Here is a 27,592-nt window from a genome sequence, read left to right as displayed (position 1 = left end):
AAAATTAAGAGCTGGTTAAAGACTAGTCCAGAATGAAGAAGATTCAGCCACTCGAAGTCTTACTTTCCCCCCTTTATGTTCCCTCTTTCAGAAAGTTTTGCCTAGGAAAACATGAGAAAAAAGTTTGAGGTTTGGGATAGCAGGCTCAATATGAATCAGCAGAATGTTGTGGCTTCCAAAAGACTTCACTATATCTGGCATCATTAAAAAACTATAATGTCCTGGAATTCACAACTGTTCTTCCCTGAACTGGCGAGACCACACCCACAGACATTTTAAAAGTGAAACTGGAGTACATTAAAAGGAGAGAGACAAGAATGGTTAAGGGATTTGAAAATGTGCCATTTGAAGTACAACTAAAGGAGCTGGAGAGGTGTGGCTAGAGAGGATAAGATTTAGGGGAGATACGGAAGTTCCCTTCAGTTACCTGAATTGATGCCCCATGGCAGAAGGTTTTATATATAAGCTTAGTATCACTTCAAAGGGTTGAACCAGAAGCAAGGAGTGAAATTCTGAGAGTTTGCACAGTATCAGCTTAACATTAAAAATAAACTTTGACCAGGCCAATATGAAGTAGATTCAAGCCTCAGAATAGGGAGAAATCAGATGACTTTTAAGGTTCCTTCTAACAAAGAAGTTCTTTGATTCTATGGTTACTATAATAAAATTTGCTACCATTACTAATGTTTAATTAAAAATATTCAAAGTTCTTGTTGAGGGACTTCCCTGGTTGTCTAGTGGCTAAGACTCCGCATCCCCAATGCAGGGGGCCTGGGTTTGATCTCTGGTCAGGGAACTAGATCCCACGTGCCTCAACTAAAGGTCATGCATGCTGCAAAGAGGATCTTGCGTGCCACGACTAAGACCCAGCGCAGCCAAATAAATAAATAAATATTTTTTTAAAACGTTCTTATTGAAATTACAGATTCTTCTTCCCTAGTGAAGATCCTCATGGTAGCAGAGAAAAAAGAAGCAATGATGTTAGAGTTGATAGATAAAAAACTTTTCCAAATTTCCCCAAAGTTTTTTCATTTCTTTTTTTTAAAATTTTTTGGCTGTGCCATGTGGCATGTGGGAATCACAGTTCCCCAACCAGGGATCGAACCCATGCCCCCTGCAGTGGAAGCATGGAATCTTAACCACTGGACTGCCAGGGAACTCCCAAAGTTCTTTCATTTCTTCATTCTTCATTCTTTCATTTTCAATTCCTTTTAATTCTATCCAGTAGATCATGTACTCCTTGAGCACTGGACCAGCAATCCAATACAAGTAACCCGTTAAGTTGGTTTAATTCCAGTCATATAAAGTGGATCTTTTCATTGGGTCAATAAAGTAAGAGGAAAAAGCTGTTTTAAAATAGGCCACAGCATCTTGTACACTTTGAACAAAAACGAGACTCTTTTCCAGGACCAAGTGAACCATTGAGAGGATTAGGGAAAATGAGTATTTGGAAGATTCCACATTATGACTGTGGGATTAGGGGATCTTAGGGGAAATGCACAAAAAGTTCAGTTTCCTATGCTAGCAAATCTTAGTTAGTGCTAATTCCTCTAGGATTCTTCTTAACACTTGGAAGGAAGGAATCATCAGAGAATCCCTATAACTTTATCAAATTTCCAAAAGGAACCCTGAGCTTTTTGTTCTACTGTCTGCCTACCAAATCCTTGCCTTTCTCATCCTAGAATTCTACCTTCACTGTCCCAATTTTAAGACCATTCTTTCACACCTGCCCAACTCAGCCTGTCCTCTTCCCTGGCCTGTCCTTTACCCACCAAGCCCCATTTCCCTACTTCCTTTGTTCTCTAGAATTACTATTGTCTTGTCAAGAAAATATTCCACCCTTTTCTAGAACACTGAACCCACTTGCTTGCCTTGACAGAAATCTAGTTTTCTTTTGTCTCATTTGTAGCCCTCTCAAGAGCCCTTGCAAGTGTTCCACTTTCATTTAGTAACTTTCTTCCCTTGCAAACCGTATGAAATGATACCAATTCTCTGGATCACAAGGAGGCATTATGTCATAGGATGGCATTCAAGTTCCTCCACAAATTGGATACAGGCTGCTTTCTCAGGCCCATCTTTTGCAGGTCTTTATCATCCACCCTACAGTCTTCTAGATGCACTGAATGACTTACCCACTATGCAGCAAACACAGTAGATACTCTTGTACCCTGTGCCTTTGCTTCTGCTGTTCTCTCTGCCTGGTATTCCTCCCCTTTACTCGTTATTTGTGTGGAAAAAGCCTGTTTATTTCCTTCCTCTCTTTGTAGTATATTGAAAGCTCTTTAAATAAAAGAATCATGTTTATTTGCCTTTGTCTTCCAAGTCTAGATCTGTGCCTAGCACATGGGAGGTAGCTAATACATCTCTATTCAGTGAATGCAAATTTAGTTTTGGAGGTTTTCTAAACTCTACAGTAGAAAGTTCTTATCAGAGGATCTCAGCTTATGAACTACCTTCTCAATTTCCAGTCATGGTAAAAGGCTGGACTGGACTGAAAAAGCAGAATGGCAGTCACACCTCCTTTCTCTTGTAACATTATCTTTACATTAAACATGCAGGGACTAGTCAGGATTACATAAATACAATCTGCCTTAGGCCTGAGAGCCCACTGAAAGACTTAGTTCCACAGAGTTATAATTCAGGCTCGCCCCTTTTGAACCTGGTCTTGGAACCCTTAGGAAACCTCTGAACTTCAGTTCCACACCATTCTTCAACAACATTCTTCAGCTAACATTTACTGGCCTCTTAGTATATGCCAGACCCTCTGCTAGGTGCTGAAGATGCAAATATGACCAAATAGAAAATCTATCTTTATGGAACTCAGAGTCAAGCAAGGGAGACAAGTAAACAGACATTTAATGTGTTCATTCATTCAGCAGATATTTACTATATCCTAAACAAGGGTCCAATAACAATGTAGAGGAGCTGGCTATGGGAGCAGGAAGGAACAAGTACCCAATTCTCCCTACAACTGCAAATACACTGTAAAAAATAAGAGTTTACTAAAAGGACAAGGCCATCTTGAACATAACAGAGAAGAGAACAATTAATAATATTTATGCAAAGTTAGAGAAAATGACAAAATAAACCAAGTCCTGAGAACTACAAGGAGTTCAGAATTCTGGAGAATAAAGTATTATAGGAATTAAAGAAAATGAAGCTGGAGATATTTATAGAGGCAAAACCAAGAAAAATCCTTAGGTGCCATGCAAGAAGTTCACATTCAATGTAGGCAATAGAGAACAATTGAAGGTTTAACTGGGAGATGGGGAGTCAAATCAGATTTGTAATTCAGAAGATGTATTAGAGGGAAATGAAATGGGAAATAGGTCAGTTTCGAGCCTGTGACAAATGTCAAAGAAAGACATAATGAGGGCTTTAAAGTAGGTAAAGGAATACGAGGAGAAATATTTGAATGAAATTTCATTGGTGAATTTGAAAGGATTTGGATGGAATGTAGGTTGGAGATGAAAGAGAGAAAAGAATCTGCTCAGGGGCTATGGCCATTGGTGTAAACTGGTAATATAAGAGGAGGAGCAAGATAGGAAGGAGGGAGATACATATGGTAAAAATGACATGTGCCTGAATGAGGAAACACTGCAACAACAGTATCGATGAATTAAGAACTGCACCACCGGATACAGTACACATCTTTATATATTCCTACCTATTTACCTATCTAATTTATAGTGATTTTTTGTTTGGTTGGGGTTTTGTTTTGTTTTTTCGATGAATTGGCTGCCTCACAGGCAAGAAATGACCTCCTCCTCCATAATGTTTCTAGTTAAGAGAAGTAAAAATTACGGTTGTACTATGAGAAATAATTTGGAAATCAACTCTCAAACTGTGTTTCATGAGCATCTTAAGATCTGTGATTAACTTCAAATGAAGCATTTCAGTGATTCTTCATTGACTTATGTATATAATAATTCCCAAGGCTAAAATGAAAAGAACACATGGCAAAGCACAGAAGGCTATTTCTTGAGTGTTGAATTTGAGTCTCATGTTTTAAGAGGGACACACCAGGATAGTTACTAGAGTGTGCCCAGAGAAAGGCAAACAGTGGGGCAGAGAACGTGAAACCTGTTATATGGGGAACTGTTAAGGCTTTAAGGCTGATAATGGGAAGACTTAAAGAAGTTATGACAGTTGTTCTCAAATGGTTCAAAGGCTGTCATTTGTCAATACTAGACTCCTTGGCCCCAGAAGGCAGAGCTAAGTCCACTAGTGCCAGTTGCATAGAGCCAGGTTCTGGGGTCAATGAAAAGAATAATGTTCCAGCAAGTAGAGCAGCCAAACAATTAAATCATCTCCTCAGGTGATGAGATCCCCATCACCAGAGATATTTAAGGAGGAATGAGATAACCACTTGAGAGTATTTGTACAGAGAAGGATTGTATTAGGTAAGATATATTCCCATTCTAAAATTACACGTTCCAGAATTTTGTGGAGTAACACTTTAGAGTTGGGTGTGGCTAAAGTTTTCTACATGGCATAGTGATTGTAAATCCGGGCATAAAGCTAATCATTTAAATTGAGTTGTCTGTGTCGACTTAAATACTATTCTACCTTTGTCTAGCCATGTCCTTGGTGTTAAATTCCTGCTACTGGAACTGTTTGTGCATTAGTGCTTAAATTTATTTGTTAAGATTGGGTATTATGAGTTGCCTTTGACCTTCCCCCTCACTCTCACCAAATAAAAAATTTAGAAAGTAAGGCTTATCTTCCATGGAACTTTAGGCATACAATAGGACTGAGAGTTTACTTTTACTTCCTTCTCCCTGTGGTATAAAGCCTCTTTGTTATTAAGAGTACAAGTACAGGTGTTTCCAATCCTCCCCCCTCCTTTTACTTTGTACCTCATTTTCCATATACTTTTAAGGCCATTTATCATTTCCTCATGTCCAGATTTCATTTCCCAATTGAAAGACTATGTTAGGGAGGAGGCAGGTATTGGTTGGAAAGCAGATTAGGAGAAATATCTTCCAAAGGCCAAGTAGAAAAGAGTAAGCTACTGAGGTTAATATGATTATATTCTGGTGGTGGTAGGCTAAGGTGATCAAGTGAAGGTGTAACCTCCTTGGTACAGAAAACTAGCCTGTATTCCTTTGAATTTTCCATAGCATGGTAATTGTTAATAGGATTAGTGTTCATACTGAGGTAATTTTACACTTAAAATTTTGATTTTTCTCTTTAGGGATAAAGACATTACCCTCACAAAATGAAATGATAAAAGAAATAGCTAAGGTTCAAGAGGATATGGGCAAAAGGTAAGAGTTCTCCCAGGAAGACAGGTGGTTAATTTTTCCCACTTAGTTCTTCTTTTTTTTTTTTTTTTTTGGCTGCATTGGGTCTTCGTTCCTGTGCGTGTGCTTTCTCTAGTTCTGGAGAGCAGGGGGCTACTCTTCTTTGCGGTGCATGGGCTTCTCATTGTGGTGGCTTCTCTTGTTGCGGAGCATGGTCTCTAGGCACGTGGGCTTCAGTAGTTGCAGCATGTGGGCCCTAGAGCATGTGGGCTTCAGTAGTTGTGGTGCATGGGCTCTAGGGTGCATGGGGTTTAGGAGTTGTGGCACACGGGCTCAGTAGTTGTGGCACACAGGCTTAGTTGCTCCACAGCATGTGGGATCTTTCTGGACCAGGGATCGAACCCGTGACCCCTGCATTGGCAGGCGGATTCTTAACCACTGCGCAACCAGGGAAGTCCCCCAACTTACTTCTTAATAAGAGTAATGTTGTACTGTATTTATTGTCCTCGTGTTCATTTAAGGATTTAGATTATATTTTGAAGGAAAAGGAAATAATAGGTTGTGACAATAGAATAGAGAATTACCACCAAGTGGTTTGAATATGGATGGGAAAGGAGAGAAAAGCTTAAGAAAATTCTACGTTTAGGGCCTAAAAGAAAACTCAAGTAGGAAAAAGCACATGGAGAGAAAACCTGGTATATTATTTTGGCAAGGATTACATGAAGGGCTATTAGAGCTGCCAGAGGAAGGGCAATGATAAATTAATGAGAGGTAGATATGGTTAAATTACAAATCTGTAGGTAGATTTACAAATCTGCAGAGGCCACTTTACTGGCTGTCATGTGACAACGTACTTAGGTCACAGTGGCTCTTAGTATGAGTAATCTATAGGATCTGGGAAGGTGGTACCATCAGCCAGTATTTTAGTGCTTGGGTGGACACATTTAGCAATCTGAATTTCAGAACTTGAGCTTATTCACTGGTGATCTTTATTTGAACAAAGTTGATGTAGATGAAGTTCCTAAATTTTTGTGGAAAAGTCAGAGGCACAATCATCCCATGCCCAAAGATGTGGTTTTCTTCAACTGATTATACCAGCATAACTCTCCCTTCTGCAAGGAGGAGAAAGACTGTTTTTACTTAACCCTGATACCCTTTCTAGGTGCTCTCCTATTTTCCTCCTTCCTTTCACTGCCAAACTTCTACAATATATATTCTACATTATATATATTGACTTGTAATACTTTCCTCTTTGTTCTCAGCTTATCTATTTCTCCCACATCCTTCAAGGACTTATCATAGCTCTATTTTAACTACCCACTTCTACATTTCTATTTAGCAGTCTAAAACCACGTGATTTACCATAAGTCTTATATTCTTGTCTGTTTCATGTGAAGTCTTACATTCTTCTGTTTCATGTGTATCTATCTTATCTAGTTCAGTAGATTATAAGGCCCTTAAGAATAGAGACATGTCTTTTCTTTCTTCTCTATTTTCTACAGCTCCTAGCCCAAAATTGAGACAAGAGCAGATAGAAAGCATTGATTAATTGATGGAGTGACTGAATTGTTAATAGGCGTGCCTTCTGTCTTCTCTGCTTCAGGTATGTGGACAGCCAACGCCATACCATTCAGGGAGACTATATAGATACCATGGATGAGCTTGCTGATCTGGTGGGCGTCAGGCCCAATCTGCTGTCCTTGGCATTCACTGACCCCAAATTGGCATTACAGTTACTTTGGGGACCCTGTACTCCAATCCAGTATCGGCTACAGGGCCCTGGAAAGTGGGATGGAGCTCGAAAAGCTATCCTCACCACAGAAGATCGTATCAGGAAGCCGCTAATGACAAGAGTAATTGAAAGCAACAATTCCACAACTTCAACAATAACAATGGCCAGGTTTATGCTGGCTGTGGCTTTCTTTGCTATAATTATGACCTATTTTTAGCTGTTCCATTGTCATTGTCCCAGTTTTCTTTGAAAGCTGGATCTGGAGACGCCTTCAGAACCTGACAAGATTGAACAACTCTCAGCTTCACATTGCCCAGAAATCTACTTTTATTTCTCTTTCCAAAGCATTAATCCTTTTTCCTCTTTTCCCTACAGTGAAATCTCAGCTTTTCATTTGTACTGACTTACCTCCCTTACTCTTATGACCCATCACTTTTTCCTTTCAGTCATTCCTGGACTGTGAGCTCAGATACTCTTTTAGTCATCTTTGTTTTGTCCTTAGCAGAGTTCCTGACATGTGGTAGGTGCTTTCTTTTCTTTTTTTCACATCTTTATTGGAGTATAAAGGCTTTACAATATTGTGTTAGTTTCTGCTATACAACAAAGTGATTCAGCTATATGTATACATATATCCCCATATTCCCTCCCTCTTGAGCCTCGCTCCCACCTTCCCTATCCCATCCCTCTACCTCTTCACAAAGCTCCGAGCTGATCTCCCTATGCTATGCAGCAGCTTCCCATTAGCCATCCATTTTACATTTGGTAGTGTATATATGTCAATGCTACTCTCTCACTCCATCCCAGCTTCCCCTTCCCCACGGTGTCCTCAAGTCGGTTCTCTATGTCTGCATCTTTATTCCTGCTCTGCCACTAGGTTCATCAGTACCGCTCCTTTAAATCCCATAAATATGCGTTAACATACGGTATTTGTATTTCTCTTTCTAACTTACTTCATTCTGTATGACAGATTCTAGGTCCATGCACCTCAGCACAAATAACTCAATTTCGTTCCTTTTTATGGCTGAGTAATATTCCATTGTATATATGTGCCACATCTTCTTTATCCATTCATCTGTTGATGGACACTTAGGTTGCTTCCATGTCCTGGCTATCGTAAATAGTGCTGCAATGAACATTGTGGTATGTGACTCTATTTGAAGTATGGTTTTCTCAGGGTATATGCCCAGTAGTGGGACTGCTGGGTCATATGGTAGTTCTATTTTTAGTTTTTTAAGGAACCTCCACACTGTTCTCCATAGTGGCTCTATCAATTTACATTCCCACCAACAGTGCAAGAGGGTTCCCTTTCCTCCACACCCTCTCCAGCATTTATTGTTTGTAGATTTTCTGATGATGCTCATTCTAATGGGTGTGAGGTAATACCTCATTGTAGTTTTGAGTTGCATGTCTCTAATAATTGGTGATGTTGAGCATCTCTTCATGTGCCTCTTGGCCATCTGTATGTCTTCTTTGGAGAAATATCTATTTAGGTCTTCTGCCCATTTTTGGATTGGGTTGTTTGTTTTTGTGTTATTGAGCTGCATGAGCTGATTATATATTTTGGAGATTAATCCTTTGTCAGTTGCTTCATTTGCAAATACTTTCTCCCATTCTGAGGGTTGTCTTTTGGTCTTGTTTATGGTTTCCTTCACTGTGCAAAAGCTTTTACATTTCACTACATCTCAGTTGTTTATTCCTGTTTTTAATTACCTTATTCTAGGAGGTGGGTCAAAAAGGATCTTGCTGTGATTTATCTCATAGAGTGTTCTGGCTATGTTTTCCCCTAAGAGTTTTATAGTGTCTGGGCCTTACATTTAGGTCTTTAATCCATTTTGAGGTTATTTTTGTGTCTGTAGTTAGGGTGTGTTCTAATTCAATTCTCTCACATGTAGCTGTCCAGTTTTCCCAGCACCACTTATTGAAGAGGCTGTCTTTTCTCCACTGTATATTCTTGCCTCCTCTGTCAAAGATAAGGTGACCCTATGTGTGTGGGTTTATCTCTGAGCTTTCTATCCTGTTCCATTGATCTATATTTCTGGTTTTGTGCCAGTACCATACTGTCTTGATTACTGTAGCCTTGGAGTATAGTCTGAAGTCAAGGAACCTGATTCCTCCAGCTCCATTTTTCTTTCTCAAGATTGCTTTGTCTATTTGGGGTCTTTTGTGTTTCCATACAAATTGTAAAATTTCTTGTTCTAGTTCTGTGAAAAATGCCACTGGTAATTTGATAGGGATTGCATTGAACCTGTAGATTGCTTTGGGTAGTATATTCATTTTCACAGTATTGATTCTTCCAATCCAGGACCAAGGTATACCTGCCCAACTGTTTATGTTATCTTTGATTTCTTTCATCAGTGTTTTATAGTTTTCTGAGTACAGGTCTTTTGCCTCTTTAGGTAGGTTTACTCCTAGGTATTTTTTGTTGTTGTTGTTGTGATGGTAAATGGGATTGTTTCCTTAATTTCTCTTTCTGATCTTTCGTTGTTACTGTATAGCAATGCAAGAGATTTCTGTGCGTTAATTTTGTATCCTGCAACCTTACCAAATTCACTGACTAGTTCTGGTAGTTTTCTGGTGGGATCTTTAGCATTTTCTATGTATAGTACCATATCATTGGCAAAGTCAGTTTTAGGTCTTTTCCAATTTGTATCCCTTTTATTTCTTTTTCTTCTCTGATTGCTGCAGCTAGGACTTCCAATGCTATGTTGAATAATAGTGGCAAGAGTGGACAGCCTTCTCTTGTTCCTGATCTTAGAGGAAATGCTTTCAGTTTTTCACCATTGAGAATGATGTTTGCAGTGGGTTTGTCATATATGGCTTTTATTATGTTGAGGTAGGTTCCCTCTATGCCCACTTTCTGGAGTTTTTATCATAAATGGGTGTTGAATTCTGCCAAAAGCTTTTTCTGCATCTATTGAGATGATCATATGATTTTTATTCTTTAATTTGTTAATATGGTGTATCACATTGATTGTTTTGCATATATTGAATCCTTGCATCACTGGGATAAATCCCACTTGATCATGGTGTATGATCCTTTTAATGTGTTGCTGGATTCTGTTTGCTAGTATTTTCTTGAGGATTTTTGTGTCTATGTTCATCAGTGATACTAGTCTATAATTTTCTTTTTTTGTAATATCTTTGTTTGGTTTTGGTAACAGGGTGATGGTGGCCCTCGTAAAACAAGTTTGGGAATGTTCTTCCCTACACAATTTTTTGGAAGAGTTTGAGAAGGATAGGTGTTAACTCGTCTCTAAATGTTTGATAGAATTCGCCTGTGAAGCCATCTGGTCCTAGACTTTTGTTTGTTGGAAGATTTTTAATTACAGTTTCAATTTCATTACCTGTGATTGGTCTGTTTGTATTTTCTAATTCTTCCTGGTTCAATCTTGTAAAGTTGTACTTTTCCAGGAATTTGTCCATTTCTTCCAGGTTGTCCATTTTATTGGTATAGGGTTGCTTGTAGTAGTCTCTTATAATCTTTTGTATTTCTGCAGTGCCACTTGTAATCTCTTCTTTTCATTTCTAATTTTATTGATTTGAGTCCTCTCCCTTTTTTTGCTTGGTGAGTCTGGCTAAAGGTTTATCAATTCTGTTTATCTTCTCAAGGAGCCAGCTTTTAGTTTTATTGATCTTTGCTACTTTCTTTATTTCTATTTCATTTATTTCTGCTCTGATTATGATTTCTTTCCTTCTACTACCTTTGGGTTTTCTTTGTTCTTCTTCTAGTTCCTTTAGGTGTAAGGTTATATTGTTTATTTGAGATTTTTCTTGTTTCTTGAGGTGAGCTTGAATTGCTATAAACTTCCCTCTTAAAACTGCTTTAGCTGCGTCCCATAGGTTTTGGATCATTGTGTTTTTGTTATCATTTGTTCCTAGGTATTTGTTGATTTCTTCTTTGATTTCTTCAGTGATCCCTTGGTTATTTAGCAGCGCACTGTTTAGCCTCCATGTGTTTGTGTCTTTTATTGTTTTTTTCCTGAAATTGATTTCTAATCTCATAGCGTTGTGGTTGGAAAAGATGCTTGATACGATTTCAGCTTTCTTAAATTTTCCAAGGCTTGATTTGTGACCCAGGATGTGATCTATTCTGGAGAGTGTTCCATGTGCACTTCAGAAGAAATTGTGTTTTTCCGCTTTCAGGTGCAATGTCCTAAAAATATCAATTAGGTCTATCTGGTCTATTGTGTCTTTTAAAGCTTGTGTTTCCCTATTTATTTACTCTCTGGATGATCTGTCTATTGGTGTAAGTGGGGTGTTAAAGTCCCCCACTACTATTGTGTTACCATTGATTTCTCCTTTTATGGCTGTTAGCATTTGCCTTATGTATTGAGGTGTTCATATGTTGGGTGCATAAATATTTATAGTTGTTACGTTTTCTTCTTGGATTGATCCCTTGATCATTATGTAGTGTCCTTTCTTATCTCTTGTAACAGTCTTTATTTTAAAGACTATTTTATCTGATATGAGTATTGCTAATCCAGCTTTTTTTTTAACATCTTTATTGGAGTATAATTGCTTTACAATGGTGTGTTAGTTTCTGCTTTATAACAAAGTGAATCAGTTATACATATACATATGTTCCCATATGTCTTCCCTCTTGCATCTCCCTCCCTCCCACCCTCCCTATCCCACCCCTCTAGGTGGTCACAAAGCACCGAGCTGATCTCCCTGTGCTATGCGGTTGCTTCCCACTAGCTATTTTACATTTGGTAGTGTATATATGTCCATGCCACTCTCACTTTGTCACAGCTTACCCTTCCCCCTCCCCATATCCTCAAGTCCATTCTCTAGTAGGTCTGTGTCTTTATTCCTGTCTTACCACTAGGTTCTTCATGACCTTTTTTTTTCCCCTTAGATTCCATATATATGTGTTAGCATACTGTATTTGTTTTTCTCTTTCTGACTTACTTCACTCTGTATGACAGACTCTAACTCCATCCACCTCACTACAAATAACTCAATTTCGTTTCTTTTTATGGCTGAGTAATATTCCATTGTATATATGTGCCACATTTTCTTTATCCATTCATTTGATGATGGACACTTAGGCTGCTTCCATGTCCTGGCTATTGTAAATAGAGCTGCGATGAACATTTTGGTACATGCCTCTTTTTGAATTATGGTTTTCCCAGGGTATATGCCCAGTAGTGGGATTGCTGGGTCGTATGGTAGTTCTATTTTTAGTTTTATAAAGGAACCTCCATACCGTTCTCCATAGTGGCTGTATCAATTTACATTCCCACCAACAGTGCAAGAGGGTTCCCTTTTCTCCACACCCTCTCCAGCATTTATTGTTTCTAGATTTTTTGATGATGGCCATTCTGACCAGTGTGAGATATCTCATTGTAGTTTTGATTTGCATTTCTCTAATGATTAATGATGTTGAGCATTCTTTCATGTGTTTGTTGGCAATCTGTATATCTTCTTTGGAGAAATGTCTATTTAGGTCTTCTGCCCATTTTTGGATTGGGTTGTTTGTTTTTGTGTTATTGAGCTGCATGAGCTGCTTGTAAATCTTGGAGATTAATCCTTTGTCAGTTGCTTCATTTGCAAATATTTTCTCCCATTCTGAGGGTTGTCTTTTGGTCTTGTTTATGGTTTCCTTTGCTGTGCAAAAGCTTTTAAGTTTCATTAGGTCCCATTTGTTTATTTTTGTTTTTATTTCCATTTCTCTATAATCCAGCTTTCTTATGATTTCCATTGGCATGGAATATCTTTTTCCATCCCCTCACTTTGACTCTATATGTGTCCCTAGGTCTGAAGTGGGTTTCTTGTAGACAACATATATAAGGGTCTTGTTTTTGTATCCATTCAGCCAGTCTGTGTCTTTTGGTTGGAGCATTTAATCCATTTACATTCAAGGTTATTATCAATATGTATGTTCCTATTACCATTTTCTTAATTGATTTGGGTTTGTTTTTGTGGGTCTTTTTCTTCTCTAGTGTTTCCCACTTAGAGAAGTTCCTTTAGCATTTTGTTGTAAAGCTGGTTTGGTGGTGCTGAATTCCCTTAGCTTTTGCTTGTCTGTAAAGCTTTCGATTTCTCCATCAAATCTGAATTAGATCCTTGCCAGGTAATCTTGGTTGTTGATGTTCCCCTTTCATCAGTCTAAATATGTCCTGCCACTCCCTTGTGGCTTGCAGAGTTTCTGCTGAAAGATCAACTGTTAACCTTGTGGGGATTCCCTTGTATGTCATTTGTTGCTTTTCCCTTACTGCTTTTAAATTTTTTATTTGTATTTAATTTTTGATAGTTTAATGTATGTTTCAGCATGTTTCTCTTTGGGTTTATCCTGTATGGGACTCTCTGTACTTCCTGGACTTGATTGACTATTTCCTTTCCCATATTAGGGACGTTTTCGACTATGATCTCCTCAAATATTTTCTCAGACCCTTTCTTTTTCTCTTCTTCTGAGACCCCTATAATTTGAATGTTGGTGCGTTTAATGTTGTCCCAGAGGTCTCTGGGACTGTGCTCAATTATTTTCATTCTTTTTTCTTTATTCTGCTCCCTGGCAGTTATTTCCACTATTTTATCTCCAGCTCACCTATCCATTCTTCTGCCTCAGTTATTCTGCTACTGATTCCTTCTAGAGGATTTTTAATTTCAGTTACTGTGTTGTTCATCACTGTTTGTTTGCTGTTTAGTTCTTCTAGATACTTGTTAAATATTTCTTGTATTTTCTCCATTCTGTTTCCAAGATTCTGGATCATCTTTACTATCATTACTCTGAATTCTTTTTCAGGTAGGTTGCCTATTACATCATTTATTTGTTCTTGTAAGTTTTCACCTTGCTCCTTCGTCTGTAACACATTTTTTGTGTGTTTGGTTTTTTTTTTATTTGATGGGTGAGGCTGTATTCCTGTGTTACTGGTTGTTTGGCCTGAGGCATCCAGCACTGGAGTTTGCGGGCAGGTGGATAGAGCCGGGTCTTGGTGCCGAGATGAGGACTTCCGGGAGGCCTCACTCCAATTAATATTCTCTAGGGTCTGAGGTTCTCTCTTAGTCCAGTGGTTTGGACACAGAACTCCCACCACAGGAGGTCAGGCCTGACTTCCGGCCTGGGAACCAAGATCCCGCAAGCCACATGGCGCAGCAGAAAAAAAAAGAAAAAAAAAAGGAGCAGTACAAGAACAAAGAATAAAAAACAAAATAAAATGAGAAACATAAAAAATATATTAGGAAAAATAAAAATATAATTGAAACAACTGCAACAAGATAAAACAAAACCACAACAGAAAAAAGAAAGGGAAAGAAAAAGGGGGGAACAAGCCAAAAGGAGCAGAACAATAACAAAGTATAAAGAATAAAATTAAACTAAATAAAAGATTTATTAGAAAAAATAAAAGTATACATGAATCAACAAGAATGAATCAAGGTAAAACAGAACCTCAATCTAATAGACGAAAAAGAGAAAAGAAAAAAAAAAAGCCTTGGCTATGGGGCACAGAGTTTAGGCGCGGGTGGAAATTAGGCAGTGGTGGGCTTTAGGGCGGGCGGGGAAACAAGGCGAGAGATGGGTGACTTTTGGGCGTGGGGCAGGGCCTAGGCTCAGGACCCATGCAGCTGGAAAAGGCCTTGGGGGCGGGGCCTAGGCAGGCTCCATTCAAACGTGGGGCAGGGGCTTTGCTTAGGGTCTGCGCAGAAGGGGAGAGGCAGCACTTCCAAAGGGGGGTGTCTGGAGTATGGAGTTCCGGAGTTTGGAGGTAAGGCCCTGGGTGAGGGTGTGTGGGTGGGGTTTAGGCCCAGTGTGGTTGGAGGGGCTCTCAGAGGGGGTCTCCGATTGTAGAGGTAGGTCCCTGGGTGGGGTGTAGGGGCCAGGCTTGGGCTCTGCACGGCAGGAAGGAGGCTCCGAAGTAAGAGGATTAGGCCTGGGAGCCCAACAGGCTCACTGGTGCCTAAGTGGACAGAGAAAGTGCTGGCCACGTTCCCTTCCATTCCTCCACGCCACCCTCTAGGGTGTCCCCCCAACTGCTGTCCCCTTAACCATGGGTCGGTCCCACTGGGAGTAGGAACTCCTCCCCTCCCCCAGCCACCCCTCAAGGGTGCCGGTCCTGTAGGTCCAGCCTTTACTTTTGCTCCCCCTTACCTCCCTCCCACTCCCTCAGGACCCGCATGCCTGGAGGGGGCCTCGGTGGGCAGAGGATCAGGCCCGGGATCTCAGCAGGCTCCCAGAGGCCCAAGAGGGCAGGGGAAACTTGGGCATGCTCCCTTTTGATCCTCTGCCCTTCCAATGGTCCCCCAATTTCCCCCTTCGGGCATGGGATCCCTCCCCTCCCCCAGCCTCCCCTCAGGGGCACCAGTCCTGTCCCACCTCCACTTCTCCTCCTCCCTCACTCCCCCCCCCAAGCCCCACATCCTACCCCATCACTGGGGGTTCCTCCCATTCCCCATAGTTGTCTGTGGTCCCCCACCAGTGTCTGGTGGGTGCCCTAGTTATGCGGAGATGCGAATTCCACGTCCTCCTAGTCCGCCATCTTGACTCCACCCTTGTGGTAGGTGCTTAATAAATGTTTGCTGTCATTTATCAAATATTATGGTGGGGAGCATAAGCCAATATCTACATAACAAATGGGAGATTCCACGTAACTGTGCTTCTGACAGGATTTGGTTTTCTACTAGACTTTTAATCTTTAATTTGTTTTTAATATTGTAACTAAATGTATTTTTCCTCAGAGATAAGAGAAATAATGGTCTTATAATAGTTGTATATATCTAAGATAATAGATATAGATACTTAAACACTTTGTTTCACTAGCTGTTCACTAGTGTGTCTGATACCTGGTCATTTTCACTCTTTTCCTCTAAGCAACACATCTCTATTTTCTCAATGAAGAAACTACCTCCAACTTCCTAGGCTCATGGATCATTTTAACAATCTAGCAGCTACCAGCAGGTTCAACTTGGCTGGAAAAATTGGGATTTTAAATGAGATGTCCAGTCTTTTTTGATCTCTTAGCTCCTGTAATAGGATACAAGACTTTATCTTAGGAACTATGATAAGTAGTCATCAACTGCTGTGGTGTAGCCTACAAATGTGATTGGATTTTCTTCCCCCAACTCCTACTTTCTCCCTTCCTCACCCTCCCACACAGAGAGTCTAAGTAATAAGTATTCAAAGAGGTCAGTTATGTAATAAATTAGGATTGATAAAAACTAAATATAGGGGTATTCTGCTTATAATAGTTCTTCTTGTGTCGCACACTGTAGTTATGAAAGACAAAGCAAATGAAATGAAACCAAGGACTCCAGTTTATGTCCAAGTGCTGCTGTTGATTCTGTTTTCTCTTCCCTAGAAGTTTTGCTCTGTTCTTGTCTGTCAGAGTAGTTAACTAAGTGTTAGATGTCTGGCACACCTAATTTCATGAAGAAAGGAACTGGATGTACCAGCCAAGTGTGTTAATAAATAAGCTGTGGTGTAATGCATTTGGGATTGCTACCTATTGCTTACGCAAGAATAAATTCGAACAACTGAAAGAACAACATTAGAAATCATTATCTTTCCCAATGTACAGTAAATAAGAGAACCAGAAACGTGAGACTACAACTTCCTCCTAATCATATAACTATTTGTACAATTCCCTGATATGTCGCCTAATTTTGCCTGTGGACATGCTTTTTGAGAATTGGAAGGTCTTTTTTCTTCCATAATCTTTATGATACTGGGGATTTACCCTCTATTAAAATGGACCTAGTATCTTTTAATCTGCAGACTATTCTAGTTCAAAATTAAATTGAAAGCCGCTTCTTTTCCATTTCCTTCTTTCAACATATAAATTTGCCTCTTTCAGCATGGAAGTCTGTTGAATTAAAGTCCTTTGATAATGTAATTCCTAGTTATCAGCAATAAGTACCCCAGTCTCCTCTTTAAATAAAAAGCATGTAATTCTAAGCTCATTGACTCTCTCAGTTTCCTTATAATATGAAAAGTTACCAAAAAAAAAAATCATTGGTTAAATTCTAAACCAAGGTAAAAGTAAGATGTGAATAGGAAAGTGAACTCAAAACAACTCAAGATACAAAGCCCTAGTTACTGATGAATGTGTATTAATCATCAATTTACCACATCTTACTTTTGTAATTATATTAAAAGGTTGTATCATTTTCCCAATTATATTATACAGAAAAATGCTTTCTTGTAGTGCCAGAAAGTAAGGAAGTGCTCAAAAAGCAAATCGATGGGGGAATGTCACAGGGACACAGGAACCAACCGAAAGTGGTCCCAATGGCCACAGCTGGAACATTTTGAACAATATAAATAACTTAGTATTGGTTTATAATATAAAGTATAAAAAATACCCATCAGTCCATAATGGTATAAATAAGTGATTGAATAATAAGTGGGGTAGAATAGAGAAAACTCCCATATGGAAGAATTTCAAACAATTTATATAAATACTCTGCCCTCTAGGAGTTGGAGCATAACTCCCCATTCCTTAAGTGTAGGCTGCATAGAGTGACTTCCTTCCAAAGAGCGGTAACGGGAGAAAACTAACTTTAGAGTGGAGAAATCTGACAAACACTACCTCAGCTGGGTGATCAAGATTAACATCAACAGTAAAGTCATGTGGATAGTATGTACTCTTGATATGATGAGATGAGAAGGGTACTTTGCCTCTGTGGTCTTCCTCCCTAAAACCATGACCCAGTCTAACCATGAGGAAAACATCAGACAAACCCACGTTCAGGAATATCTTACAAAATACCTGACCATCTCAAAACTGTGAAGCTCATCAAAGAAAAAGGAATGTCTGAGAAATTGTCACAGTATAGAGGAGCCTAAGACCTGATGTCTAAATGCAATGTTCCTTGGATGGGATCTTGGAACATAAAAAGACATTAAGTAAAAATTGAAGAAATATTAATAAAGTATGGATTCTGGTTAATAACAATGTACTGATTGGTTTATTGGTTGTGACAAATGTAGCATTGTAACGTTAAGATGTTAACAATAAAATAAATTGTGTGTGGGATATACAGGAACTCTGTACTAACTTCCCAAGTTTTTCTTAAATCTAAAACTATTCTAAAATTTTAAAATTATTTTTAAAAAAAAGAAATGTATTCTTTTGGTTCAGGATTTGACCCAGAGGCATAGTCTAGTGGAATTTTCTCAGAAGAGGAAGAATATAGGATAGTACCATTCATTTAAATTACTATCTTTTCCCTTGATTACTCTACAAATTAAGTTCTTCTAATAAAGCATACTATTACTTAATATAGCAATTGTTCCTTTGTTGAATAAGTATAGACTACAGTTGTAGAGAGGAGAAAATGGTAATATGAGCTCAAAAGACACATCTTCTTAAAATACTTAAATAAGTTCTTATAGCTGAGCACATTAAGCCAATAGTCTCCACTAGCAAAATGTATCGTATATTAATAACAAGTACATTCATGAATGAGATAATTTTACTCAATACTGGATCTGTGCATGGTTACTTTTGTCAGTAGTAATATAATGTATAATACTATACAAACATCCTCCAAGCTGCCTACTTGGAATTTCCCAAAGTGCTGTGTTTTTCCATGTTTCTACATACATTCTTATGTTTCCACTTGCCCAACCTATTTCACCTTCAAGATTCACGTAATCTGTTATATGTTCTAGAAATCTCCAGGATGAAATAGGTGACCTATCTTTATGCTTCACACTGCACCTGGTATATTGCTCAATTATATGTGGTGACTATCATTTGTCACACTATATAATGTCAATTGTTTCTGTCACCTAGTTCCTCCTTGAACTAGTAAATTCCTTTGAGGAAGATACTTTGTAATTAATCTGTATGTTCCTAGTGCCTAATATAGTACCTGAAACACAGTAAGACCTCAGTAAATCAATGATTAATTAAATGATTAATTAATTAAGTTCAACATGGGAGATAAAAATATGGATGAGTTTTTAAAGGAGTAAATAAAATAGAGAATAATACTTCACTATTTTATTAAAAAGTTGTTGAGGAGATTATGGGGTGCTTAACATTTTGAAATGTCTGTGGGGCAAGCATGTTCTTCCACAAAATATTCTGGGATAGATCATTGATCTGAGTCAGTATGTCATCTCTAATATTCTGTTTGGTTTGAAACACAAGTGACATGTCCTATCCATAACTTATTTCCTCAGTCAAACACAGGATTTAAAAAGGAAATATCTTAGCGCAGGAACGAAGGTGGGGTGCGTGTCTTCCTTGATCCTCCTTGCTGCCTTGGTCCTCACTGCTGTTTCTCCCTGCTTTCTCAAATTCCCCAGCTTCTTTAAAGCACCCACTACCTCTCCTGTTTGAAATTATTTACGGACCTCCCGTTTACTCCTCTTCATTCAGTGAAGATTTTAGCACCAAGCTTTCCACCTCTCTCTATATATAACTACTCCTGTAGTTAACTTTTTCAGCAGTGTTTTTAACCTCAACTTTTTATTGATATATAATTGACATATAACATTATATTAATTTCAGGTGTACCATACAATAATTTCTATATATATTATGAAGTGATCACCAAAGTAAATCTAGTTTATGTCTATGGCCACAAATAGTTAACAAATTTTTTTCTCGTGATGAGAACTTTAAAGATCTACTCTCTTAGCAACTTTCAAATATACAGTACAGTATTGTTAACTGTAGTCACCATGCTGTATATTATATCCCCAGGACTTGTTTATCTTATAACTGGAAGTATTTACCTTTTGACCCCCTTCACCCATTTTGCCCACCCCCCACCTCTGCCAACCACCAATCTGTTCTGGCATCTATGAGTTCAGGTGCTTTGTTCTGTTTTTTAGATTCCACATAGAAGTGAGATCATACAATACTTCTCTATTTCTCTGTCTTACTTATTTCACTTAGCATAATGCCTTCAAGGTCCATCCATGTTGTTGCAAAGGCAAGATTTTCTTCATTTCTTTGCTGAATAATATACCATTGTGTATATACACCACAATTTTCTTTATCTATTTCTCCACTGATGGACACTTAGGTTTTTTCCATGTTTTGGCTATTGTGAATAATGCTGCCATGAACATGGATGTGCAGCATTATTCTGTAGTTCACATTTATGTAGGTAATACTTTCACCAATCCAATGTATTAGTTAGGATTAGATTCAACTGCATATAATAGAAAAACCCAAAGTAACAATGGATTAAACAAGGTTAAAGTTTATTTCCCTCTCATATGAAGAAGTCTGGAGGAAGACAGTCCTGAAATGGTATAATAGCTCCACAGCATCTCTTTCTGCTCCATTATCAGCATATGGCTTCTACCTTATGGTCCAAGACGGCTGCCGGAGCTCCAGCCATTATATGGACATTCTACACAGAAGAAAAGAGAAATATAGAAGAAGGCCACGCCCCTTTTAAGGAAAATTACTAGAAGTTCCATATAACATTTCCACTTAGATCTCATTGGAAGTATTTAGTCACATATATCTAGCATATATCCAGGGAGGCTAGGAAACGTGTCTTTATACAGAGAGGCAATGTGTCCAGGTAAAATCAAGGTTCTGTTATTAAGGAGGAGGGGAGAATGAGTATGAGTGTTGAGGCAGACCTTTACCACCTGGCCTCTCACTTCAATGACCTTCTCATTCCAATGATTTTATAATCTACCTATGTCATTACCACCAAGATCTCGATTTCAAGCATACCACCATCCAAAACCTTTTCTTATCTTTTCAGCACATTCACTCCAGTACTCTAACTCCACTTTTTTGACTCCACTTCATGCCCTCCATCAACCTGCTCTATCTTCACTTCCTACCCTACATGGTCTATAAGCCATGGTCCAACATCATAATCATATCCTACCATGCACTCTCAATTCCTTAGCCCTTTCCTCCATACTTGCTTGGCTAAGCATTACCTTTAGTTATGTGCCTGCATTAAAACACTTAAATATGGCAAGACAAAAATATCACTGTGCTCATTTGACGTCTTAAATTCATGACCACTAAACCTTGCTTCTTTTTTCTCTAAGAAAATAGAAGCAGTCAGAAGACTTCCACATCTTTCCACTCTGTGCCCAAGGTCTGTAATGAGGGCTAGTCACACAGGCACCCTCTGCCAGCACATATCAAAATTCCAGACTCCCAGAAGAAGAGCAGGTGTGCAGTATAAACCACACGGTTACACAGTATAGGCACAGAGAGCCACTCTTATCAGTTGGGGTGGTAAGAACCCTCCCAAAATCCAAATTCCCAGACACCAGCCATCGGCCAAAGATGCGAGGTGGCCTTCCGAAGGACAGGCAACCTCAGGCCTGGGGTTATGCTCCACCCCCTTGAGAAGGCAATATATACATACATGTGGAATTTTTCTGTATAGGAGATATGTTCCCCATATTCTGGTTGGTTTTAATTCTTTATTTTTGGAGATATGGGAAGCACTATTATAGTTCCAAGAGTCGGCTAACTCTTTCCTTACACTGCCTTTTATTAGGGATCTCCCATACTGGTCTCCAGACTGTTGCCTGCCCCAGTGTTTCTCAAAATTTGGTTCTTGAGCCAGAAACATCAGCATCATCTGGAACTTGATAGAAATTCTCAGACCCCATCCCAGACTTACTGAATCAGAAGTTCCGGTCACCAGTCATCTGTGTTCTAGTAAGCCCTCCTGATGCATGGTAAAGTTTGAGAACCACTGATTTAGCCAAAAGGTGAGGAAGACCTGTAATTGCTCTTTCTGTCAGGACTTGAACAGATTCTGAGGTCTCTACTATCTACCAGAACCAACAGATGCTGAGTTATGAAAATTGGGCTGGGATGAGAGTGGTGTGGAGCTGGGGTGTATTCAAACTAGCATCTTCCTTTCTTTGAGGATTTTAAATAAACTTATTTTAAAGCTCTCTTCAGAGTATTCTTTTTCTCTATTTCTTTGGGTGCAAATGCTCTCATTTGAAGAGTCTTCTGGGACTTCTCTGGCAGTCCAGAGGTTAAGACTCTGCGCTTCCAATGCAGGGGATGCGGGTTTGACCCCTGGTCGGGGAACTAAGATCCCACATGCTGCGCAGCACAGCCAAAAAGTAAAAAAAAAAAAAAAAAAAAAAAGTCTTCTGACTCAAGATCATGTCACTGGGCTTCCTCATGTGTTTTGCTATTTGGATTACTTTAGTAATTTTTTAAACTTTTTATTTTGAACTGATTTCATTCTTTCAGAAAAGTTGCAAAAATAATACAAAGACTTCTTGTATAAGCTTTACCCAGGTTCCCTAAAGATAAGACTTCACATAACATTACAACAATTATCAAAACAAGAAAATTTACATTGATATAAAACTGTAACTAAATCACTTATTCAATTTTCACCACTTTTCCCACTAATTTCCCTTTTTTGTTCCAGGATCTTATATTGCATTTAGTTGTTATGTATCATTAATCTCCTCTAATCTTCATCAGTTCTTCAGTGTTTTGTTTCTTTCAGGACCTTGACAATTTGAAAAGAACTAAGTTCCATACTTTATTCTGATTTATTTACTTTATACCTAATATTTTTTCTATCACAGGCTTCCACTTAGGGTATCACATTACTCCTTATCATTAGGCTGCTTTACACTGTGACAGTTTCTTACACTTTCCTTGTTTTTGATGATCTTGACAGTTTTGAGGAGTACTGGTTAAGTATTTTGTAGACTATCCCTTAATTTGTGATTGTCTGATATTTTTTCCTCATGATTAGTCTAGGGGTTTGGGCTGTCAGGAGGAAAACTAGAGAGGTAAAGTGCTATTCTCATCACCTTATATCAAAGGTACTGCTACTGACTTCCCACTAATGATGTTAAGCTGGCTGAGGTGGTGTTTATTAAGTTTCTCCACTGTAAAGTTATCCTTTTTTCCCCTTTTCTATATTGTATTCTTTGGAAGGAAGTTAATATGCTCCGCCCATACCTAAGGGGTAGACAGTTATGATCCATCTCCTTGAGGGCAGAGTATGGGGAAAGGGCTCAGAGTTTCCATGCCCTCTCCAAGCAAGCCACTCTCCATGAATCTCCATGTGTTCACCCACCTGGAAGCTCTCCAAATTCCTGTCCTTTTTGGGGGTTTGTGGAGGCTTCAGTACACAGGCATGATTGATTAAATCATTGTCCATTGGCAACTGTTTCAACCTCCAGCTCCTCTCCCTTCCCCAGAGGTCGGGGTGTGGGACTGAAAGTTCCAACCCTCTCATCACGTGTTTGGTTTTCCTGACAACAGCCCCCATTCTTAGGTTCAGTCCAAAAGGCATTTCATTAACCTAACAAGAAACACCTTTAATGCTCTCATCACTTAGGAAATGCCAAGGGTTTTGGGATTTCATAAAGAGGGACAAAGACCAAATATATGTTTCCTATTATAAACCATGATATCACAGACCTGAATAGGTATTTCTCCAAAGAAGGTATACAAATGGCCAACAGGTACAGGAAAAGGCACTCAACATTGCTAATCATCAGGGAAATGTAAATCAGAACTACAATGAGATATCATCACCTCATCTGTTCGAATGGTTATTTCCAAAAAGACAAGAGATAAGAGTCGGCAAGGACTTGGAGAAAAGGGAAACCTTGCATGCTTTTGTAGGAATGTAAACTGGTATAGCCACTGTGGAAAACAGTATGGAGATTCCTCAAAAATTAAAAAATAGAACTACCATATGATCCAGTAATCCCACTTATGGGTATATATCCAAAGGGAATGAAATCCCACTTATGGGTATATATCCAAAGGAAATGAAGATATATCTGCACTCCCATGTTCACTGCAGTATTATTCACAGTAGCCAAGATATGGAAACAACCTAAGTATCTGTCTAAAGATGAATGGATAAAGAAAATGTAGCATATACATACACAATGGAATACTATTTAGCCATGAGAAGAAAATCCTGCCATGTGCAACATCATGGATGGGCCTTGAGGGCATTATGCTAAGTGAAATAAGTCAGAGAAAGACAAATACTGTATTGTATCACTTATACCTAGAATCTAAAAAAAAAGTTGAACTCAGAGAAACAGAGGGTAGAATGATAGTTGCCAGGGGTCAGGAGTTAGGGGAAATGGGAAGATGTTGGTCAAAGGGTATAAACTTTAAGTTATAAGATGAATAAGCACAGCATGGTGACTATAGTTAATAATACTGTGCTATATACCTGAAATTTGCTAAGAGAGTAAATCTTAAGCATTTTCCCACACAAACACACAGAGGTGTGAAGTGATAGATGTGAATTACCTTGATTGTGGGAATCATTTCACAGTGTTCACATACATCAAGTCATCATGCTGCATACTTTAAATATATATAATTTTATCATTATACCTCAATAAAGCTGGAAAAAATTAATATCAATGGTATTTGTTTTTAAAAATAATTACTTTCCACAATGGTTGAGTAGTCTCTTTTGTGTATAAACTTGTATCATTCCTCTTCCTAAAGCTGATATTTTAAATGGTATTAAATTGTTTTTATTTTTTATTGAGGTATAATGTTCATACAATAAAATCACCCTTTTTAGTGTACAGTTCTGTAAATTTTGACAGATGCATAACACCATTACAATCAAGACACAGAAGTATTCTATAACTCCCCCAAATTTCCTCAGGCCCCTTTGTAGTCAACCCCTCTTCCCACCTTCAACTCCTGGAAAGCACTGATCTGTTTTCTGACCCTAAGTCTTGCTTTTTCCAGAATGTCATGTAAATAGACTCTGGCTTCTTTCACTTCCCATAATGCATTTGATATTCATCCATGTTGTGTGTATCAAGAGTTTAAACCTTTTCATTGCTGAGCAGTATTCCATTTATGGCTATACCACATTTTGTTTATAGATTTACCAGGCAAAAGACACTTGTGTTGTTTACCTTTTGGGGTGAAAATGAGTGAAGCCACATATGTTTTGTACAAATAAATATTTATGTACAGGTTTTTGTGTGAACCTGTCTTTATTTCACTTGAATAAATACCTAAGAGTGGGATTACTAAACTGCATGTTAGGTGTATGTTTAACTTTATAAAAAAGATCAGATTGGTTTTGAAATGGAAATCACCAAGATGAGATGTCACAGTCATTCCTGATCACAAGTGGGGATGCAAACTGGGGAGCAGACAGGAAAGTAAAGCTCCAGATGCCTAATCTAACCTGTCATCCAGTTCTGTAAAATCGATATATTCTTCCCCCATTCCCCCATCCTCACCTCTCAGAGGAAGTAGGACACCTTTAGCAGCATGCATAAAAGTACACTGTGTTGTGAAGCCTCCCGTGTTCTCCATGATTCGCCTCAGTTTATCAGGCAGAATGGCTTATCTGAGGAGACAAGTGGCAATGACATCTGAGATACAGTAACATCAAGAGAACCCCCACCAATTATTTTGCCTATTACCTTCTTCTTTTCCTTCCCTCTAGAAGGAAGGACACTGGGGCAACAGCATTAAGCCTGAAGAGAGAAATTATACTGGTGTTGGTTAAGAGATCATGTTTCTTTACCTAGTCTTTCCTAAGTATAAGGAAAAAACAAACAAACATGGGACTAGGGAGAAGCAATTAATTCTTCCTACAGTGTCAAATTACTTTTGTCTTATGTCTAAAATACACAATATGCCAAGTTGACTTTTATTATTAACTATTGACCGATTTATAAATGCTATTAGAGCAGAACAGTGTCATGAATAATCCCCAAAGCAGATTTGCTTCTCCTATGCTGATTTGACGCTTGTAAGCAAATACGTACTAGGGACATATCACTTGGCATGGAGAAACCACCCTGGGGCTAGAAAGCTGAACAGTACACAAGTTAATGTTTATTGTATTAGTCCTTCAAGGGCCTTGCTTCAGAGTCCTGTGGAAAGATTGAAAGGAACTCGGGGAATAAGGGGGGGTAAGATTATCCAAGAAGGAGGTAACTAGACAGTAATGATTTTGGAGGGGTGAGCAAAAGGTTGCAGTAAAAAAAATGTACCTTTTTTTTCTGCAAACTGTCTTTGGTTAAGAGCTACAGAATAACTGAGTTTATTAGGGGCAGAGCAAAAACAAAAGGGGGAGCAGCGGATTTGTTGGACTTAAGCGGATGGGTTTTCAACTTAATATAAAATGAACTTTTTAACAGAGCTGCTCATTCAGAACGGGTGGCCTTGTGTGACTTGGGGTTCCCCATTACTGGCTGTGTTTAAGACTAAGTGCAATTATCCTGTTATAAATGTAGTAAACAGTATTCATGTACCCTTCATTCTGCAAATGTTAATTTAAAGTTTACTCCGTACAAGGTGCATGCAAGAACATGAAGAAGAATCAAACCTAGATTTGCTCTCTGCCAGTTGTCAATGCAGTGGTTCTTACACTTTAATGTGTATACACATTCCCTTGGGGATCTTGTTAAAATGCAAAATCTGATTCTGTAGGATGGGGCCTCAGACTCAGCATTTCTAACAAGCTCCCAGGTGATGCCAATGCTGCTGGTCACTATAACACATGCTGAGTGACAAGGGTTTCTAGTAGGTAGTGAGACATGCATATAGTCATAATACAAAGTAAGAATTAGTAAATACCACAGAAGTCCCATTAATTATCAGTAGAAACCTGAATCTGCTCCAACAAGACTGTCGTTGCCCTTTTCTACCTAAGTATTCCTTCTGATGCTTCTGTTGCTCTCTTTCTTGAATTTCATTTCTTCTGGGGTTGCTCACTGCAAGTGCTGTTTCTTAGCCTAGAATAGCTTTCTCCTTCTCCTTATACTAATTTTAACAATTTGTCAAGATTTATCTCCTGGGACTTCTCTGGTGGCGCAGTGGTTAAGAATCTGCCTGCCAATACAGGGGACATGGGTTCGATCCCTGGTCTGGGAAGATCCCACATGCCGCGGAGCAACTAAGCCCGTGCACCACAACTACTAAGCCTGCGCTCTAGAGCCGGAGAGCTACAACTACTGAAGCCTGTGCGCCTAGAGCCCATGCTCCGCAACAAGAGAAGCCACCGCAATAAGCCCGCGCACCACAACAAAGAGTAGCCCCCACTCACCCAAACTAGAGAAAGCCCGTGCACAGCAACGAAGACCCAATGCAGCCAAAAATAAATAAATGAAAATAAATTTTAAAAAAATTTATCTCCTAATTATTCCCTCTTCCCTGGGGACCCAGTCAGGCTGACTGCTCCCCATAGCACTTAGTTTTAACCTCGAGCAATTACCACTACTACTTCCTTAGCTATCAGTTGCAAGTCCGTTTTCTTATTCCCTATAGGAACTCACCTCTCCGGGATGCCTGTCGAAAAGACGCTACAAAATGAAAACGTTTGGCGAACCTGAGGCCAGGTGAGGGGGCGGGGGAAAAAGCAATGCCGCTCCACCGGGTGCGGAGCACCAGAGCCCGTGAGGTGACCCCGTGTCCTTCGGTGACCGTCCCCACCAGAAGGCAATCCCTGAGGCTCAAGCAACCGAAAATCTCGGCGCAGTCTTGCCAGCGAAGCAGTCCCAGCCCCGCACGCGGCGGATTGCGGAACCGGCGCCCCCGCCTGGCACTGGAGGCTGCGCGCGGCTGCCCACCATCGAGGCGACGGTGGCTAGAGAGGCCGGCGGGCCCCGGGCGCTGCCGCGGCGCGGCCGCAGGGAACGCGCGCGGGGCGACCCCGCGCCTCTGGCCTTGTAGCCATT

General features: G+C 39.3%; 1 protein-coding gene and 1 long non-coding RNA gene across 5 annotated transcripts in view; one reads left to right on the top strand and one right to left on the bottom strand.

Annotated features, from left to right (window-relative positions):
- Positions 1-7,260, top strand: part of FMO5 (flavin containing dimethylaniline monoxygenase 5) — a 29,686-nt gene extending 22,426 nt beyond the window's left edge. For all 4 annotated transcript variants that reach the window (XM_057540021.1, XM_057540029.1, XM_057540025.1 and 1 more), the window contains exons 8-9: positions 5,198-5,270; positions 6,850-7,260. In XM_057540021.1, the coding sequence (XP_057396004.1) occupies positions 5,198-5,270; positions 6,850-7,195 (419 nt within the window). In that variant the 3' untranslated portion in view covers positions 7,196-7,260. The remainder of the gene's footprint in view (positions 1-5,197; positions 5,271-6,849) is intronic.
- Positions 7,261-20,123: 12,863 nt separating this feature from the next.
- Positions 20,124-27,580, bottom strand: LOC103019853 (uncharacterized). Its single transcript, XR_450983.2, has 4 exons — positions 27,191-27,580; positions 25,331-25,384; positions 25,145-25,254; positions 20,124-20,292 (listed from the first exon to the last, which is right to left on the bottom strand). It is a non-coding gene; the product is annotated as an uncharacterized LOC103019853 (long non-coding RNA).
- Positions 27,581-27,592: the final 12 nt, after the last annotated feature.

The sequence above is a fragment of the Balaenoptera acutorostrata genome, chromosome 1, assembly GCF_949987535.1.
Source record: "Balaenoptera acutorostrata chromosome 1, mBalAcu1.1, whole genome shotgun sequence".
In the NCBI taxonomy this organism is placed as follows: Eukaryota; Metazoa; Chordata; class Mammalia; order Artiodactyla; family Balaenopteridae; genus Balaenoptera; species Balaenoptera acutorostrata.
This window is presented reverse-complemented; position numbering and strand designations above follow the sequence as displayed.